Source organism: Lithobates pipiens, unplaced genomic scaffold (assembly GCF_037356315.1).
Source record: "Lithobates pipiens isolate NorthernLeopardFrog02 unplaced genomic scaffold, aLitPip1_a1.2 Scaffold_22, whole genome shotgun sequence".
Classification (NCBI taxonomy): Eukaryota; Metazoa; Chordata; class Amphibia; order Anura; family Ranidae; genus Lithobates; species Lithobates pipiens.
The window spans coordinates 104,659,858-104,680,826 of record NW_027507784.1 but is presented as its reverse complement, the minus strand read 5'-3'; the positions used below and the strand labels follow the sequence as shown (position 1 = coordinate 104,680,826).

General features: G+C 44.3%; 1 protein-coding gene across 8 annotated transcripts in view; it reads left to right on the top strand.

The window, feature by feature from the left end:
- The window catches only part of WIPF1 (WAS/WASL interacting protein family member 1), a 125,335-nt gene extending 104,787 nt beyond the window's left edge, over nucleotides 1-20,548 (top strand). For all 8 annotated transcript variants that reach the window (XM_077448044.1, XM_077448039.1, XM_077448042.1 and 5 more), the window contains 5 exons: nucleotides 4,359-4,547; nucleotides 5,771-6,835; nucleotides 9,722-9,928; nucleotides 13,341-13,454; nucleotides 17,545-20,548. In XM_077448044.1, coding sequence (XP_077304170.1) covers nucleotides 4,359-4,547; nucleotides 5,771-6,835; nucleotides 9,722-9,928; nucleotides 13,341-13,454; nucleotides 17,545-17,600 — 1,631 coding nt within the window. In that variant the 3' untranslated portion in view covers nucleotides 17,601-20,548. The remainder of the gene's footprint in view (nucleotides 1-4,358; nucleotides 4,548-5,770; nucleotides 6,836-9,721; nucleotides 9,929-13,340; nucleotides 13,455-17,544) is intronic.
- Nucleotides 20,549-20,969: the final 421 nt, after the last annotated feature.

The following is a 20,969-nucleotide window of genomic DNA, read 5'->3' as shown; positions in this document are numbered from 1 at the left end:
GACCTCCTGCTCTCTAGCACCCTCATCACCTTCTCCCATACTAGCCTCCAGGACTTCTCCCGAGCCTCTCCCATCCTCTGGAATTCCCTACCCCATTTAGACTATCTCCAAATCTATCCACATTTAGGCGATCTCTGAAAACTTTTCTTCTCAGAGAAGCCTATCCTGCCTCCACCTAACAACTGCACTTTCATTTTCTTCATCAGCTCACCCCCCCCCCCCCCCCCCAGTTTTTACCCTTTTGGATCACTTGACCCTCCCGCCTTGATTGTAAGCTCTAACAAGCAGGGCCCTCTGATTCATCCTGTATTGAATTGTCTGTAATTGTAAAGTGCCACGCAAACTGTTGGTGCTATATAAAGCATGTACCGTATATACTCGAGTATAGGCCGACCCGAATATAAGCCGAGGCCCCCAATTTACCCCCAAAAAAACTGGCAAACTTATTGACTCGTGTATAAGCCGAGGGTAAGACATGCCTGTCCATCCCTGTGTGTGTGTCCGTCCATCCCTGTGTGTCCGTCCATCCCTGTGTGTCCGTCCATCCCTGTGTGTCCGTCCATCCATCCCTGTGTGTGTGTGTGTCCATCCATCCATCCATCCCTGTGTGTGTGTGTCTCCATCCATCCATCCATCCATCCCTGTGTGTGTGTGTCTCCATCCATCCATCCATCCATCCCTGTGTGTGTGTGTATCCATCCGTGTGTGTGTGTGTGTGTGTGTGTGTGTGTGTGTGTGTGTGTGTGTGTGTGTGTCCAGCCTACCTGTGTCCCGAGCCTTTGTCCCGAGCCTCCGTCCCGTGCCTTGCCTCCTTGCCTCCGTGCCTCGCCGCCGTGCCTTGCCTCCGTCCCGTCCCGTCCCGTCCCGTGCCGTGCCTTGCCTTGCCTCCGTCCCGTGCCCTCTTCGTCGGCGCCTCGGCGGCCATTGTAAAATTCAAAAGCTGCGCCGCCGCCTTCGCCTGTGATAGGCGGAACACTGAATTTCCCAGCAGCCTGTGTTCCGCCTATCACGTACATCATATCATCCTCGTCCGTAGTACGAGGATGATACGATGTCCGTGATAGGCGGAACACAGGCTGCTGGGAAATTCAGTGTTCCGCCTATCACAGGCGAAGGCGGAGCCGGAGGCGCGGCTTTTGAATTATAGAATGGCCGCTGTCTGTCTGCTCGACACGCTGATCGAGCGGGCAGACAGCGATGACTCGAGTATAAGCCGAGGGGGGCACTTTCAGCCTCAAAAAAGAGGCTGAAAATCTCGGCTTATACTCGAGTATATACGGGTATAATAATAATATTCGATGGTAGATCTAAAGCAGATTGTGCTGTCAGGTTGTATAGTATATGGTCAGCCTTGCACTGCAGATATACAGAAATACACAGTCACCACTAAAAATTCTCCCAGCCAGTCCCAAAGTATTCTCCACATGTGCAATCCTATTTATTACTATGAAAAAAACATCTATTGTTGGGTTGCATAGTAGATGACCTTTCCATAGGAATGAAAGGATCTGTTTGTGCATGCACTAAGGATTTTAGGACCAGTTTGGAGAGTTTCCAGCAGTGGCTGTGCAGTGTCCCCTTGTCCACACAGGTTTGGATTGGTTAGCGCAGGGGCCCCCAAACATTCTAAACAGTATACTGTCCTTCAGACTGTGGGGGGCCAGACTGAGGCCAGTGGGAGTATAAAATGTCCTGGTGTCAGTGGGAGTAAATAATGCCCCATCATTGATGTTAGTGGGAGGAATAGTGCCCCATCGTTGGTGTCATTAGAAGGAATTTTGCCCCTTCATTGATGTCAATGGGGAGACATATGCCCAATTGTTGGTATCGGTGGATGAAATAGTATCCCAAGGGCCAGATAAAAGCAAGCAAAGGGCTGTATCTGGCCCCTGGGTCACAGTTTGCGTTGACCACTGTGCTAGAGTATAAGGTCTTAGGAAGTGGGGAGTCATTTAAAGGATAATTGTACAAAATACAGTTGTCCTTTAAAGTATTAAGACATACATAAACAACATGACAGCCAGGCAACAAGCTTTTTCAAAAGAGGAAGTCAACAAAGGAAGACTTGAGAAAAAGAAATGATATAAGTAGGAATGAGCAGGTTATCATCCCCTCTCCTAGAGATCACAAAGCTCCTCCTGATAATGCTGTAGCCATCCTGGCAGTATGATTAGGTCTGATTTTTTACAACGGTACATTGTTTTGCATAGAAATTTGGCGTTTTATATTATAGGCCTGTAATTACAGTAGTTACACACTTAAATCTATCCAAGCAGGAGTCTAGTAGACATCCCGGGTATGATAAAGTTTGAAACACAAAATCATAAATTATAATATAATTAATAACTATAAATAATTATAAAAAATAATAATATAATAATAATAAAATTAATTTCCCCACGAATCACTATCACGCAATTCTACAAGTTTTCTAATTTACTATCGCTGTTCTCTAGCTGATCTAAAACCGCTTTTGACGTAAAGGGACACTTTTTGATTGCCATGGACAATCTCACGTTTTCAGACAGTATATATAATATAAAACTGCAATCAGGGCATTGAATAAAGCACTAGGGACAAATGGGAGGTGAAATGATTTGATACAGTTATGTAATCTGTAAGATTACAGTGTACTTACTGTATGTGTTATGAATTTTGTACTTTTTGAATTTGCCACCGGGCTCTGCCCCCATGCATTGCGATGCTTGAAGGGAGCAGAGCCCAGCACACAGAGCTTCGAGCAGAGGACACAGCCCACAGACACAGCAGGGGAACATCGCAGGATCCTGGGGACAAGGTAGGTACACTGGACCATGATCCTGCGATGCAAAAATGTGGCTCTGGGTTACTGCTAATGGTACTGAAATTAAACCCCGAGACACATTCGAGAATACCTCCAGTGAGGTTCATTTACTTTCCCTCCAAAAGGCCAACACCACCATTGTGAAATGGTTTCTGGTGTAAAACATTTTCCCTGGTGACACAGTTGTATAAATCCTGATGTCTGTTCAACAAGCACTATGTTTTGGGCTGTATGTAGAAAAGCTGATCAAACAATTCAGCCCCATACTGCAGACCCTTAACCTGTGACTTGCTACAAAGTTACACACTTAGAATCCAAATGATCACTGGGGAAGAGACTGAGGAAATGCTGCCTCCTGTCTGCAGCAGACTGATGACATCATTATCTCATGATGATCCATTGAGGCCCAATCTCTTTGACTTGCCTGGTGCTCAAGGACATTTTTTCAATGATAAAAGGTTTTTAGTAGGGCTGTTACCGATTAAAATTTTCATGTTCGATTAATCAAATTTTTTTTTAAATCGATTAATCAACTAATTTCGATTAATTATAACGCACATACAGATCCAACTACTTTTAGCTGATCTCCTTGCCTTGCAACGCTGCATTAGTCAGTGGTAAATGTGGTATACATTATATACAATCACTCAACACTAGTTAGTTTCCACATTGACTTAACTTCACAGTTCAACCAAAAATGTTTTAAATTCAAACTGTAGCACTGACGTAATTTTTAAAATTAAACTTTAAGAAAAACTTAGAACGTTAGTTTAACTTTAATTATAAAACTTATCTAGTATATTGACTGTCAGTCACTTTATAGCAGGCAATTAGGCATTACTTTAGCCAGTCACGCAGACATACCAGAGTGTTTACATTTTGTTGTTTTTTTACAACAATATTAAAAACGAAGGTTATCAAATTTGCCTACACTCAGTTCACTGAATGATCCCAGTTAACCGCATCCATATTTACCATCACTGTCCAGGCTGTCCGGTGACGTCACGGACATTGTTGTCACCAAACTCGGAGGCACTTGGGGAAGGGGGGAGGAGTCCGGTGATGTCGATGTCCGTGACGTCACTGAATCTACGACGGAACTCCCTGAAGACCCGGAAGCCGGCTGAGAGGTGAGTACCGATCAAAAGAATTTTGATCGATCAAAAAAATTAACAATTAATTGAGGACTTAATCTTTAATTTTCCCAGCCCTAGTTTTTAGGTTTGTAAAAAAGAAAATAAACTTGTTGCTTTATACTGTGACACATCAGGAGTGCATTCTTGTACACCCGTAGTCTATTCTATATTACAAAACACATTGGGGTTGATTTACTAAAACTGGATAGTACAAAATCTTTTGCAGCTCTGCATAGTAGCCAATCAGCTTTAATTTAAGCTTTGACAAAAAATAAATAAAAAATGGAAGCTGATTGTTTTCTATGCAGAGCTGCACCAGATTTTGCACGCTCCAGTTAAATAAATCAACCCCATTTTGTAGTTCTTTTATACCCATTTTATATACTTTTTATACATTTTCTTTTTTTTTCCCCCAACAGAACCGAAAACATCTCCAGGTGGTGGCGGTGGAGGAATGGGCGGTGGAGGAATGGGCGGTGGTGGTGGTGGTGGCGGTGGAGGTGGAGGAATGGGAGGAGGCGGAGGAGGCTTTGGAGGGCCACCTGGGTTAGGTGGCTTGTTTCAAGGAGGAATGCCAAAGCTACGATCTTCGGGAAGCAGAGAAAATGGTAATAACCTACTCTTTTAATATGATGTACCATTTAATAATGTCTGAGTTGTTATGCAGTTTTATATAAGGTAAACTGTCTTGCATACTTTTATTTATTCTATTAGACTGAATGGTGCTTTCACTACTGCTAGAATGACTTGTGCCACCTAGTGGCCAAAAAAAGATTTGGCTAAGAATCTCTATCCAGTACACCCAGTACTAAAGCTGGCCATAGATTGGTAGAATTCTTAGAAAAGAATGTTCTAAGAAAGTTTATTTGTTTTTCTAATAATTACTAGGTCAAATAAATTTTTGTTTTTGACCGCAGTGACAAGAAAATTCGAAGGAGGAGGATGGTCAAGTTTTTCTCAAAAGAACATATTTCTAGTAGTATATGTAGTTTTCATTCAGTAAAGTCCATTCATTCCAGAATCAAATGTTAAAAGCAAAGGACATATTTCAAACTATATTTAAATGTTCTTAGAATTCACATACAAAATTTCCTAAGACTTTTCCTAAGATTTTTGATTCAAAATTCTATCCATCGTTGACCAGCTTAATCTTTCAAGTAGAGGGGGAGTCTAATAGGCTAGTCTGGGTATGGCTTCTTATCTCTCCTGGACACTTCACTGGCAAGATTTCCTACCATAGTTCTCCACTTCTTTCCTTGGAGTTTAATTCCATCTACAATGATGAACTTGTTACAGGTGTTCCAATCCTTCTCTTACATTCCCCATAACATACCAGTTAATAAAATATTGTACAGGGAGAGTAAAGCTGGGTGCACGTATCAAAATTAAATTTGTGTATAGCCCTCTCTGTTCAATAGAAGTCAATCATTAGACCGGCTTTTGTCGAACGGGCCTGTGTGGGAAATTCCTGCATTCACATCACTTGAAGAAAAAAAAAAAAACAATATGTACTTAGCTTAGGAAGCTCATGCACACAGGCACATTCCCCTGGTGACAGTCAATGTTCAAAGACTTATGACTGTAAGCATGTACCACTTTATGCAAGTAGCAGTGCATACCTGAGTGCAGTCTCCTACACTCATGATATAATTTACGCAAAAAAGCATGATGGTGGCTGATTATTTGCTTTGATAAGAGATCATTTGCACATTGTCTTCAATCCACCCATTAACTTTATTTTCAGTTGATTATAGTAATTTCTACAATTGTCCGTAGCAAAAATATTCCCTCACTAGATTACACCATTTTATCTAAATTCTGTCATTTCTAGATTCAGTGGGAAGCAGACCACCAATGTTGCCTCCTGGTGGAAGATCAACCACTCCTAGACCCTTTGCTCCACCAAGTGGATCTCCGAGAGGCCCTACACCTCAACTGGGCATAAGAAGCAGTGCCCCAGAACTACAGAGAAATCGCATGCCACCTCCTCCAAGGAATGATTTTAGTCCTAGATCAGAAAATGCACCACCTTCAGTTCCTAATACACCAAGGCCCGCCCCATCAAGTCTTTACAACAGAGGCCCTCCACCAGTCCCTGCTGCAAACAGGCAAATGAGCACAGGATCTGCTCCTCCACCTTGGAATAAAAGTCCTGGATTTGGTGGTAACAGCAGAACATCTCCGTCAATGCCTCCATCACTTCCTTCTATGAACAAGCCATCTCTTCCTCAAACACCTAGTCGTTCCATGGATGACAGACCACCACCGCCTCCAACAGGAAACAGGCCACCATTCAGTAGAGATGATGATAGACCCCCACCTCCGCCAACAGGAAATAGACCACCACTTGGCAGAGATGATGACAGGCCACCACCCCCTCCAGCGGGACATAGACCTCCATTTGGTAGAGATGATGACCGGCCACCACCTCTTCCAGCAGGAAACCGACCACCATTTGGCAGAGAAGATGACAGGCCCCCTGCTCCTCCAGCAGGACATAGGCCTCCATTTTGCCGAGATGATGATCGACCACCTCCACCTCCAATGGGACATAGACCACCATTTGGTAGAGATGATGACAGGCCTCCTCCTCCTCCAACAGGAAACAGACCTCCACTTGGAAGAGATGGACCCCCACCTCCCCCACCTCAAAACAATAAGCCCCCAGTTCCCTCCACACCTAGACCCAATTCATCTAACCAGGGACCCCCTCTGCCACCAGGCCGCCCTGGACCTCCTCCACTTCCTCCTACCCCTTCCAATTTTGATGATATGCCAAGACCTGCTCAACGAAATCCTTCCTTTTCACCCTTACCTGCTCCACCTCCACCTGCTGTGCTCTCTAGCCGGTCTGGTCCACCTCCACCACCATCTAGAGACCCTCCTTCAAGAACAGGTAAACAACTTTAACTTATATCATATAAATTATATCATGTTAGCCAGCAAAATCTTTCTAGGATCTGGCAGATAGATGTTCTAGTACTTTAAAGGGTGCTAATATGGCCAATGTCAGTGATCTTATATGGTCTAATAGGGCCCTGTGGCCTATTAGGTCACTGATGTCATAGGCATCCCCATCCCTTTTGTGTATGTGCAGCTGTGGAACGAGGAATCCACTTCCCACAGCTAACTGGGCCATCGCTGAGAAGTGAGAAAATATACTTATCCCTTAACCCTTTCGCTGCCAGAGTAGTTTTTGCGTTATTTTGCACACATGTTTAAAAAATAATTTTAGAGCTGAAGACTAGTTAAAGCCCCCAAACATTATATATTTTCTGAAAGCAGAGACCCAGAAAAATAAACATTTTTATGTCACACAATATTTGCGCATCAGTTTATTAAGCGCAAGATTTCAGTATAAAAAATAGAATTTAAGTTAATTTTAGGGTACAAAAACATAATGGATTACCTAATTTTTGGTAACCATATACCCTATATTTTCCATAGGCAACACTTTATTATATCATTCGTTTAGAGTTAACCGTGAATAATGGCCCTAGAATTTTTGCTCTCACTCTGGTGTGTGCGGTGATTTGTAAAATTGTCGTACATAGGCTTCCTGAACAGGTGCATTTATATGTTTAATATGTGCATGCAAATATTTTTTTTTTGGTGGTGGTTTTAAGCATATTCTTTTTAATTTCTTACTTTCGGTAAAACTTTATATCACATAGAGAGCAAAAGGTTCCCTATGTGATATAATGTTTTTGAGACGGGTTCTTTTAGACCCCTGATGTCTCACCTGAATTCCATTAGAGCTGATAGAGCACGGCAGGGGGGTCCACTCTGTGGGGTGACGGCCATCACATTGATTTCGCTAGAAGGCCAACAATCAGCTTGCGGAGTGTACAAGTCAGCTGTTGGCTTTTACACATATTCCTGGCAACTGCCACCGCCTTAAGCCTCATGGCGTTGGCAGTAAAAAGGTTAAAATAACTAAACCCAAGAACAAAAAGGAAATATATTGCAGCTTACCAGTCCTCAGGTAGTACATAAATGACCTGTTGATTTTGCAAGAAATGCAGTGCCCTTGTCATTTCCTGTGAGCTGAACAGAAAGCAAAATTAATGTTATCATTCTTGTGTAAACTACTAAACTCCCTAGTTCCCATGTAATCAGTGCCATCTTAAGAGCATTATAGGCCCCCGGGCAATACAGTGCACTGGGGCCCTGTCTACACAATCACACATGATTGCCCATCAAATGCAGCTTCACTGTGCCCGTGAATGCAGCCTCACTGTGCCCATCCAATGCAGCCTCACTGTGTCAATGAATGCAGCCTCACTGTGCCCACCATTGCAGCCTCACTGTGCCCGTGAATGCAGCATCACTGTACCCACCATTGCAGCCTCACTGTGCCCATGAATGCAGCCTCACTGTGCTCGTGAATGCAGCCTGTCTACACAATCACACATGATTGCCCATCAAATGCAGCTTCACTGTGCCCGTGAATGCAGCCTCACTGTGCCCATCCAATGCAGCCTCACTGTGTCAATGAATGCAGCCTCACTGTGCCCACCATTGCAGCCTCACTGTGCCCGTGAATGCAGCATCACTGTACCCACCACTGCAGCCTCACTGTGCCCATGAATGCAGCCTCACTGTGCTCGTGAATGCAGCCTCACTGTGCCCACCATTGCAGCCTCACTGTGCCTGTGAATGCAGCCTCACTATGCCCACCATTTCAGCTTCACTGTGCCCACCATTTCACCCTCACTGTGCCAACCATTACAGCCTCACTGTGCCAATGGATGCAGTCTCACTGTGTCCACAATTTCACCCTCACTGTGCCTATGAATGCAGTATCACTGTGGCAATTAATACAGACTCACCTTCGCCTGGTAACACACACACACAGTGGGCATCTCCTCCTGTGTATCACGGAGCTGGTTGGGTCTGTGTTCGGGCAGCCACGCTGTAACAAGGTCCCACCCCCTTAGACCGCCTTGTGTGATAGGCGGAACACTGATTCAATCTACCATTACAAGTTCTGGGGGGCAGGACCTTGTTACAGCGTGGCCGCGGAACACAGACCCAGCCAGCTCCGTGATACACCGGAGGAGGAGGAGAGAGGGAAAGAGCAGAGTGCTGCAGCTGCAATTCAAAGTGGCCCCAGGGCAAGCAGCCTGCCGGGAAAATTCCTGGTATCCTGGTAAGCACCCCATGCATGCCCTTGCGAAAAGATGGCCCTGCATGTAATGGAGATGAACAAAGGCAGACATGTCCATGGTCCAGCCTGCTGGCATGCATGGTTCCCTTCATAGATACATCGGATGTGGAAAGCCAACCAGGGACAGCAAATTTGCTGTTCGTGAAATAAAAAAAGTGCAAAGAAATAAAAAATAAAAAAGCCTAATACAAAGAAATCGAATGCAGCCAACACATCTAAGGACTAATGAGCTGCAGTATATTTCATTTTTGTACTTGGGTTTAGATATACTTTTAAAGCTACTTGCTAATCTGTTGCCTTGTATTAGTGCAGATTTGTAGTTTGTAACAAATGCTTCCAGCAAATATGTATATAGTAGTGGTATAATTATAGATCTACATTAGTACACAGACTAAACATGCCGGGATATTCTATTTTTATCAGGACAAGTGGCACATCTCAATAAGTTAATAAATGAATAGAATGATTTATGCGGTAAGTGTGCAGTCATACATAAAAGCAGCTTTTCATACTTGAAGATAGGTGGCAGTGTTATGTTATCAGTCACTATGCTGGACTGGTATGTAGATATACTGTATAATAGTTACGTATCTTAAATCTGCTTCTGTGTAGGACAACTTCCTCCACCTCCCCCTGCCAATAGAAATGGATTTACTCCTAGGGGATCAATGCCCCAGCCTCCGATGAAACCTGGAGCAGAATCTCCCAGAACTGGCCCCAGACCACCACCACCTCCAGAAAGACCAGGCTTAGGGCCTCTGCCCCCACCACCACCTTCTTCTTCTATGAGAAATGGTTATCAAGATTCATCTGGTGAAGGTAAGTGTAACTACATTAAAACATGTATTTGATAATAACAACAACAAAAAAAACTTGCTCTTTATTGTGCTTTACCATCTAACAGTACCCTTGTATAGAGGTGGTTCTAAGCTTTCCTGTTGCAACTCTCTAGCAATTCCTACATAGTGACAAATGTGACAGCAATCCCGACATTCCAAGAATGTAACTCTTTTTTTAAATTGTTATATTGATGGGTTTAGTTCTGCTTTATGAATTACTTCTGCTCCGAGGCTCTGGGTTTCAGAAAAATGCCTCCAGCAAGAAGAAACAGGAGCAATGCTGGAAGCAATTTACAGCACACACTAATTTTGGTAGCATAATTATTAATGTGGAATGTATGTTTCTTGCCAAAGAACATCATTTTGTTATAAAGTTATTATAGGTAATGTTCCACTTTAGGGATTTTTTACACAGCTGCTATCTAGGGGTTACTGAGAGCTGTGACAAGAGACACTGTACAGAGATCAATTCAAAAACTAGCACACTAGGAGTATACATACTTTCAAAAAGTGGCAGTTATTTTCAGTTAACCTCCTTGGCAGTATCCCCGAGCGTGACTCGGGTTTGATTTTTTTCTTGTAGAAGCGGTAATCCCGAGTCACTCTCGGGGTAACATTGCAGAGCGGCCAGCGGAGATCTTACCTTCTCCTAGCGCTCCAGCGATGTTCTCCGCTGTCCTCCCCTGTGATCGCCGACGCGATCGCAGGCGAGATCACCGGCATCTCACTTCCTGGTTCCGTTCCCTGCGAGCAGCAGCGGGAACTGGGCAGGAATTTCAAAAAGTGAAAAATAACACAAACACATAAAAAGAGGTGATACAATGTATTATCTCTTTATCTGACTGATAACTGTACAGTGCCCCTTGCCTCCAATAAAATAGTCAATAAAATCTAACATGGCATCAAAAAAGCGCCACTTCGCTACAAAATCGCCTTTGGACCAGCTGAGTGACAGCGGTAGCGACACGGAGTTGCTCGCAGAATTTAGCGATAGTGAGTCGTGGGGAGATTTGTCGTCTGACACTGACACGGATCAGACAAGTGACAGCAGTGATGATCCTGCACCTGACTTCAGCGATGTGTGCAATTGGTGCCCTATCGACTGCGATACAGACCAGGTAGCGCCGTCAAGATTCCCCTTCACTGGATCACCTGGGATGAAGGTAGATGTCGAGCGTGACAACCCTCTGGCATACCTGCAATTATTCCTCACTGAGGAGGTAATTGAAAAAATTGTCACAGAGACAAATCGCTACCAAGAACAGCAATCCGCTATGCTGCATGCCAGGTTTTCCTGAAGCAGAAAGTGGGAACCTGTGACCAAAGAGGACATCTGGCAGTTCCTGGGACTCATTATTCTTCAGGGGGTGGTGGGGAAACCGCTCCAGAAATGGTACTGGACCACCAATAAATTACTGGCCACTGTTTTTTTGGCGCCGTGATGTCCGAATACCGTTTTTCCCTCATCATGAAGTATTTCCACTTCACAAACAATGAAGAGTTTGATGAGGCCACGCAATCTGCACCCAAACTAAAAAAAATAATTATCGTGACCAATTTCCAGTGGACCTACATGCCAGAAAGGGACGTCTGCGTGGATGAAAGCTTGATGGCCTACAAGGGACACCTGAGCTGGATACAATTTATTGCATCCAAAAGAGCACGGTTTGGCATAAAATCCTACATGCTCTGCGAGTCATCCACCGGGTACATCTGGAATTCGGACATTTACACCGGTAAAGGCACGAAGTTCAACTCCAGGTACAGCGGCTATGGGATGGCCACATCATCAGTCCTTACAATGCTGGAGCCATTGCTGAACCAGGGATATTGTGTGACCATGGACAATTTCTATACATCTCCGGAACTTTTTGAGGTTTTGCTACAAAACAAGACTGATGCGTATGGTACTGTTAGGCCTAACCGACGTGACATGCCATCTATGTTTTCCAAGAAAAAACTAAAAACCAGAGAAATGGTTGCCTGGCAGAAGGGTAAGATGATGGCAATGCGATGGCGAGACAAGAAGGACGTGTGTCTCATGAGCACTGTGCACAATACCTCCACTGCCATGGTCCACAACAAACGTGGGAAAGATGTGCTGAAGCCACACGTCATGATAGACTATAATTGCACTATGGGAGGTGTCGACAGAGCCAATCAAGCAATGACATTTTATCCGGCTATGCACAAACAGCAAAAAAAAATTATAAAAAGATTTTCTGGCATATTCTGGAACAATGCCTTTGGAATGCATATGTTCTATACAGAGCAAAGGGTGACAATCCTCTTATTCATGCCAATTTTACCTGGAAGGTGGCTGAGCAGATTTTCGTCAAACACCAGACACCATCAGGAGCTGCAAACAGACCTGGACGACGCGCTGTTGACGTTGCCAACCCAGAACGCCTAACAGGTCGTCACTTTATGGACTACATACCACCAACCGCAAAAAAGGCAGCACCTACCAGGATGTGTGTGGTTTGCTGTTCAAAGAGAGATAGCAATGGAAAAAAAGTGTGAAAAGAAAGCAGGTTCTATTGTCCGGATTGTGATGTCGGACTGTGTGCTGTACCTTGTTTCAAAATTTATCACACTCAGGATGTTTATTGAATTTTCTTTGTTTGACAAATTTCATTATTTCGCATTACATTATTGAATAAAATTATATTATTTATTAGATTATAATTCATGATTTTGTGTTTCAAACTTTATCACATCTGGGATGTCTACTAGAGTCTTGTTTGGTCAGGTTTTAGTAAGTAATTACTAAGAATTGCAGGCCTATAATACATAACACCAAATTTCCATGCAAAAGAATTGTACCGCTTTTGGTACAAAATTCCTGACAGAATCATACCGCCAGGTAGGTCAATCCAATGTGATTTAAAAGAGTATGTTTTTTTTTTGCAGATGTATACAGGTGTATGCAGCATCGATCCAATGGCTCAGTACTCACATCTCCCCAAGCAGAGAGCTGCTGACTGTCAATCAGCAGCTCTCTACTCTGTTCCTCCATGCTCCCACTGTGGAGGGGCGGGAAGTGGCTGTCTCAGCGACTCGCTCAGAGGCTGAGACAGGCATCAGTCTGGGGCACCTGGAGGATCCAGACTTTATTGTCGTGATGACGTGGTGCCTGGACTGACTCCAGTGACATCAGCAGAGAGCATGTAGATTAGGGGCTGGGCGCATGGATTGAGGGGGCGGCTCCCCTTCGCCGCTTATGGACAGGCCGCCTCTGTCTATTATAGTCTCTTAATCTTATGCTGAGCACAACTCGTGTTCTCCTTCTGTATGATATCAATCATCATCTTCTTAGTTTTATCCTTGTTGTAGTATACTGTTATCTGTGTGTTTCATTATTATGTTTTTTTTTTTGTCTCTTTATATAGATGAATGGGAACGACGATTTTCATTCCGCCCATTTACTGATCTGCCACCACCGGAACCCTACATACCGACAAACAAGTCTTACCCCAGTAAACTCATGAGAAATGATAGCCGAAGTGAGTAGAATTAGCTTTTTCTTTAAAGGATAAGTGCACTTTAACTCCCTACCGCGAGCAAATTCTTAATGGGAGCGGGAGCCAATCAGTGGGTCTGGCTCCCAAGGCAGACAGTACGACAGTCTGCCCATGTAAACAAGGCAGATAACCGTTCTGTGCGAGGGGGAGATGGAGATCTTGTGTTCCTGTTATGCCGCGTACACACGATCAAACAATCCAGTGGAAAAGTCCAGCAGACTCAAGTCCGCCGGACAATCCGCCCGTGTGTAGGCTCCGGCGGACTTTTTTTACTCGCATCTCGGTGGACAGTACGGCCATGTGTGTGCCAGTCCGCCGTACTTTTGAAATGAACAGACTTTTCCCGCCCGGAGAAAAGTCCGCTCATTTTGAGCGCGTCTCCAGGTAGCCGGGGCCAGCGAAGGAGGCGTCGCTGGCCTCGTCACCTGGTATGGACTTAAAGGGGAATCCTTACGCCGAAAAATCGGCGTGGGGGTCCCCCCCAGGTCCATATCAGACCCTTGTCCGAGCACGCTACCCGGCCGGCCAGGAAAGGGGGTGGGGACGAGCAAGCGCCTCCCCCCTCCTGAGCCGTACCAGGCCGCGTGCACTCAACATGGGGGGGTGCCTTGGGGAAGGGGGGGCCGTGCGGCCCCCCCACCCCAAAGCACCTTGTCCCCTTGTTGATGAGGACAAGGGCCTCTTCCCGACAACCCTGGCCATTGGTTGTTGGGGTCTGCGGGCGGGGGGCTTATCGGAATCCGTGAGCCCCCTTTATTAAGGGGGCCCCCGGATCCCGGCCCCTGCGACCCCACGAAGTTAGAAGAAGAGGGCGGCGGCGAAGAAGAAAGCCGGGCTCCTCCGCTTGTAAAAGAGCTAGCAGAAGATAGCAGAGGAGTCCGGCGAGAAGACCCCTGAAGACGGAAGAAGACCCGCGGAGCTGTGCAATAAACTAATTTAACCCTTGTGTGTTGTGTTTTTTTTTTTACTTTTTTTCACAGGTGAATGGGTAGGGGTACATTGTGCCCCATACTCATTCACATAGGGTGGGGGGCCGGGATCCAGGGGCCCCCTTATTAAAGGGGGCTCATGGATTCCGATAAGCCCCCCGCTCGCAGACCCTGACAACCAACGGCCAGGGTTGTCGGGAAGAGGCCCTTGTCCTCACCAACATGGGAACAAGGTGCTCTGGGGTGGGGGCCGCACGGCCCCCCCTTCCCCAAGGCACCCCCCATGTTGAGGGCACGCAGCCTGGTACAGCTCAGAAGGGGGGGGTGCTTGCTCGTCCCCACCCCCTTTCCTGGCCGGCCGGGTAGCGTGCTCGGATAAGGGTCTGATATGGACCTAGGGGGGGACCCCCACTCCAATTTTTCGGTGTAGGGATTCCCCTTTAAGTCCATATCAGGTGACGGGGCCAGCGACGCTTACTTCGCTGGTCCTGGCTACCTGGAGCGGACTTTCCTCTGTGTGTGTGGGCGAGTCCGTTCATTTCAGTCCGGGGGACAGTCCGCCAGACTAAGTCGCCGGATAGTCGGCTACGTGTGTACGCGGCATTACAGTCAAAGCACCCCCCCTTCACAATTAGAAAGCACTCCCAGGGAACATATTTAGCCCTTTGATTGCCCCTGATGTTAACCCCTTCCCTGCCAGTGTCATTAGTACAGTGACAGTGAATTTTTAGCACTGATCGCTGTATTGGTGTCACTGGTCCCCAAAAAAGTGTCACTCATGCCGCGTACACATGATCGGACTATCCGGAGGACTTAGTCTGGTGGACCAGAGTCTGCCGGACCATCTGCCCGTGTGTGGGCTCCGGCTGACTTTTTCTTCCCAAAAGTCCGGCGGACTTAGAAAGAAGTTTTGACTCAAAAGTCTGACCGTCTGTGTGCTAGTCCACCGGACTTTTCAAATGAACGGATTTGCCCACACACGGAGAAAAGTCCGTTCATTTTGAACATGGCTCCAGGTAAACGGAACTAGCGAAGGAAGTGAATGTTCCCACCTCCATCGGCGAGATTGACACCTCGCTAGCCCCATCACCTTGTATGGATTTAAAGGGGAACCCCTACGCCAAAAAAATGGCGTGGGGGTCCCCCCAAAGACCACAGCAGCCTCTTATCCGAGGACGCAGCCTGGCCGGTCAAGAAAGGGGATGGGGACGAGCGAGCGCCCCCCCCTCCTGAGCCATACCAGGCTGCATGCCCTCAACATGGGGAGTGCTTTGGGGAAGGGCCCCCCCCACCCCAAAGCACCTTGTCCCAATGTTGATGAGGACAAGGGCCTCTTCCCGACAACCCTGGCCGCTGGTCGTCGGGGTCTGCGGGCGGAGGGCTTATCAGAATCTGGGAGCCCCCTTTAATAAGGGGGCCCCCAGATTCCAGCCCCCTATCCTATGTGAATGAGTATGGGGTACCATGTACCCCTACCCATTCACCTGGGGGAAAAAGTGTACATTAAAAAAAACACAACACAGGTTTTTAAAATACTTTATTAGACAGCTCCGGGGGTCGTCTCTTCTTCTGTCTTCAGGGGTCTTCTCGCCAGACTCCTCTGCTATCTTCTGCTAGCTCTTTTACTAGCGGAGGAGCCTGGCTTTCTCCTTCGTTGCCGCCGCTGTCTGGGGGTCTTCTTCCGACTTTGGGGGTCTTGTCAATATTACAATGTAGAGTTTTAGATTTATATTAGTTGTCAGTAGATAGCGCCTGAATAATCTAAGCAATATAATATCCACCATTAACAGTGTCCTGTCATCATTCAAAACATATAAACAAAGAAAGTCATCTATCTGGTGCTCAACAGGGAGGACCAGTCAAAGTTAAGGCATATATGTGCCTAGCAGATGGAGCAAGAAATGGCTAGGAGAAATTAACAAAGAAGGAGAAAAAAAGGGAAAGAAAAAAAAAGCAAGAGTGGATAGGATGGAGTGGAAAGATGGTGAGGGGGAGGAGAGGGAAGAAATGAAATAGAAAAGAGATGTAGGGAGGGTTAGGGAAAAGGGGGGAGCACGACAAGGGGGGAGGTATGTTATCAATGGCTGGATCAGTAAGGGTCGGATTAGACAGATAGTTTTGGATGGCGGTATGCAATCCAGGGTACCCAAATTTTTGCAAAATTTGGTATGGTTATTAGCAAGGATGCAAGATAACTGTTTGATCACGGAAAAAACTACCTATTCGGAATTTCGACTTCAGAGTAGTGGATGAATTGTTTTTTCCATGCCTTGGCTATGGTCATTTTAGAAACAAAAAGAATTAAATGAGTAAATTTGAACTGTTTCTAATGCCGCGTACACACAAGCGGACTTTTCGACGGACTAGATCCGACCATCTTCCCGATGGACTTTCGGCAGAATTTCGATGGACTTTCCAAATGAATGGACTTTGCCATACACAAGCATACCAAAGTCCGACGGATTCAAACATGATGACGTACAACCGGACTAGAATAAGGAAGTTCATAGCCAGTAGCCAATAGCTGCCCTAGCGTCGGTTTTCGTCCGTCGGACTAGCATACAGATGAACTGATTTTTTGACCGGACTCGAGTCCATCGGAAAGATTTGAAACATGTTTTAAATCTAAAGTCCATCAGATTTTTCGACAGAAAAGGTCCGATGGAGCCCACACACGATCGAATTGTCTGGTGGATTTGTTGCGTCGGACCTAGTCCGCTCGTGTGTACGCAGCATTAGTAACACTAGGAGGTTTTGAAATGCAATAATGCTAGCCAGGGGTCTCTATCAGGGATCCCGAATAACATATGAAGAACATAAAAAACTTTAGACTAGAAGTGGTTTAGCTTTGAATAGGCCCACTATATATGGAGGACGACCCCGGAAATGTGGTATCTTCCTGTTAAGTACCTTGTATGCTGACTCCAATGTAGTAACATTAATAGAGCAGGGCCTGATAGTGAACCACGCCAGGCTTTTTCTAATATTTGGGCCCTGAAATCATCCTCCCATCTCGCTAAATAAGTATGTGTGGATGGAGAGGGCAGTCTGTTAAGAAGACCAAGGAAATTTGTTTGGATGTTAGGGGAGCTTTATACTAGTTTTATATCCTATCTGACATGCATGGTGTCTGTTTTTTCTAGGTGCATCTTCCAGAAGAGAGAGAGGTGCTCCTCCTTTGCCTCCAATACCCAGGTGAAAAGGATCTCCATGCCAAAGATACCAGGGTTCCTTGACTTTTTTTGTATATGTTGGAAGAAAAGGAAAAAAGACCACATAGGATCATCTGAATGACTGGGTGGATACATCTTGCTCTACGGTTGCATTGCATTATTGAGGGATGTTGTGTTACTGTCGATCAGCATTGCTGTGTTTCTGTCTTGAGGATAACCAGTGTTAAAGACCAACAAAAAGACCTATCAGTTCATGACTATGAAGACATAATTCCTTAAATATGATTGATATTCTCAGGAATCTTAAAAAAAGATTAGTATATCTGCTCTGATTTTTCACATCCAGAAAGAAAAGCTGCGCTTTCTTTTGAATTCTGTCTTTTATCCTGCTAGTCCTATGCAATTTTTTACTTAGGTGAGTCATCCATAGGTGCTTGCAAAATGCCTTAAGTGTGATGTAAATATGCTTCCTTGTACCCCAAGAAACCCCAAATCTAGGGGTGCTTGCTCTCTGCAGATAAAGTTTCTGACAGCAAACTGTTTTGTCGCCCTCCCCTGCCTCCTGCAACTGTCCCTTAATGCCTTGCCTAAATATATGGTTTGAATCTGTATACAGAGCAAGTGCACTGTGAGCAAGCATTGTAACATTGAACAACATGGATATAGGATGGGAAAGGGAGCAGTTTTTCACATTATAAAGGTACATGCAGACACCTTTAGGTACCTGCCACCACATAATATAGCACAACTGAGATGGCTAGTTGGTGACGGGTTCACTTTAACTAGTTGTAATTAATTGTCGGTGAAGACTCAGAAAACAGTTGCCTTCTCGATTTATATGTTCTCATTTATTCCTAGCTGTTTGAGCATTTGAGGTAAAGAATGAACAAAACGGCTTATTGTGATATGGGTGCTGGTCTATATGTACCATGTGCATCATTTATGAAGGATCTTCCAAGCCTTTGTTATGTGAGGTAAGCGCTGTGAGAAATAGTAATTCATATTTTCTAAATAGCGTATTCATCTGCAGTAATGTATATAGCTTTATTAAGTCATCATCCTAATATGGAAACCCCAAAATTTTGTATGATCGTTGTCTGATCCCACCAAATTTGTCAGCATCCGATGATGAATGGGATGTCTGAGGGTACCACAGATCTCAGCAAACATCCGTACTGTTTAACTCGGATGAAGAATCTGTTAGATTTCTTTCATTTACCTCATAGGCTGAAACAAAAGAAATCTAACAGTGTATGGCCAACTTAAGAATAGTGCTAGCTAACAATTGCATACCAAGCCATATGTATATACTGTAGTTACATCTGAAATGAAAAATCTACAAAAATGACCATATCCTTCATATTAAGCCATGGAGAGCTGTTTTACGATGTGGTAGTTTGGTGGTGAGAATAATTAGAAAGCTGAAAAAGCAGTTATGTTTACAAAATGGTTTATATGTGTGTGGTACAAATCAAGTCTAGGGAAACAAATTGTTTGTTTTTGTTTTTTGGGGGGGGGGGGGGGGGGTTGTTGTTTTTTTTATAGCTTTGGTTGCTTTGATTGTGTTTATGATTACCATACTTGAAGGAACTGTGAACGTCATCTGGTACCATTGTATTGTAGCGTTTTCTACAAAACAGGCTTCATATCCAGTGTTACTAATAGACTCAATGTTCAAAAAGGTTGGATGTGCTTTCCAGCAAAGCAATCGCCCAGCTTGGCTTGATAAACAAAAGCAATTATATGATTGGTCAGTTTTCGATTTCTGCATGTTGCAGGATAGGCAATTTGCTTGAATGGTCATTGGACCACTAAGACTCTCCCTGACTTAATAGTTGTGTGGATGTGGTGCATATATGGAAAATATATTGTATCCTTTTTTTTTCCTGGATTGCTGTCCACCTGCACAGAGAGCATATTTTAAAATCTGTCTGCAGTACTGATCACTTTGTGTTGCTGGAAGCGCTAGTTAACCCCTACATAGCCAAATGACCACAAGTAATGCTCAAATTGATTGATCTTTAATTATGCAATGTACAGCAAGTCTATGGCTGTGCCAGTGAAGAGCAATTTGTTTCTTTTTGACCAATATAAAAAGATTTAGAGCATTTTATATATTTCTTTTATTGTAATCTTTGGTTGAAAAAATACTCCAGCATGAAAAAAAAGAGCTGAATATTGTCTTTTTTTTATATCGGAGCAAGGTCTTTAACGTAAGGTCACCTTCAATATTTGCAGAAGTATTGGTGTCTACAGTATTTTGTTGGACTGTGAGATGCATTCTTTTTTTTTTTTCATTTCTATTTTTTAGGAACGTTCATAAACAGTCTACAACATTATTAAAATGTTCACTTAATTCACTTATGCACTCACCAGAGGGTTACATTTCCCACTGACTCGTTATACTCCTCTTAACGACAAAAGTAGCAAGCATTTCCTCCCATTGGCTTGTCACCTTTTTGGTAGGAACACAACAAAACCCTTTTCTTACGCATCTGACTGTGTAAAAGCTGCTGCAGTCAGGTTTAAGAACTTAGTGCATTTTTGAGTGGAGCTTGTCATTAAATTGCTTACTCCACCCTCACAATAAGGATAACATAAAAGTTGTTTGTTATTTAGCTTTACCAAAGATTTTCGTTTTGCGATCTGCAGGCAAAAAAGCACAATGTTGTTTAAATATATAATCATATTATGTTAGTTTACATTTTGAATTTCCTTTTTTTCTATTTTTATACAGTTATTGCATTCATGGATTTTTATAAATGAAGGCTTTTTTTTTATCTTTCTCTTTTTCTTTTCAGCAGTATCTACCATAATAATGTTATTGCTATATGTTTGGATTGCCTGTGGTCCTATGCAAACCTTCAATAGTTGTATTTTCCTATTTAACTTAGTGCTGTTATAAACGCACTGCAATATGATTGTACAATGTAACTGCAATTTTAATGTATTTTAATGCTAAAGTGTGACCAAACAGTTGCTTTTTGTTTTCTGTTTCTAATGATGTGCACTAACATGTTGTTTCTACATCCCTGGCCAGATATAATTTCTAGCTGCATTTTCATTTTGGTCCACTAGAGGACATTGTGTACATGTCATGGAGATGAACCTTGTCCTCCTGTTGATGAGGACAAGGGCCTCTTCCCCACAACCCTGGTCTGGTGGTTGCGAGGGGCTGTTCAGTTTACTCAGTGTGAAGATGAAGGGGTTGTATGGTGTGCAGCCACACCAGGGCCCAAAATTAGAAGGGTTCCAAGCTGCAACCACTATTGCTTTCATTACTAAGAATGTTTTGGAGAGTTTGCACATATTGATGTTGCGCTTGTGGAGTTTTACAGTATTGTTATTGGATAACCTCTCTTGCTCTGAAACAGTATACAGAGGTACTCAACCAA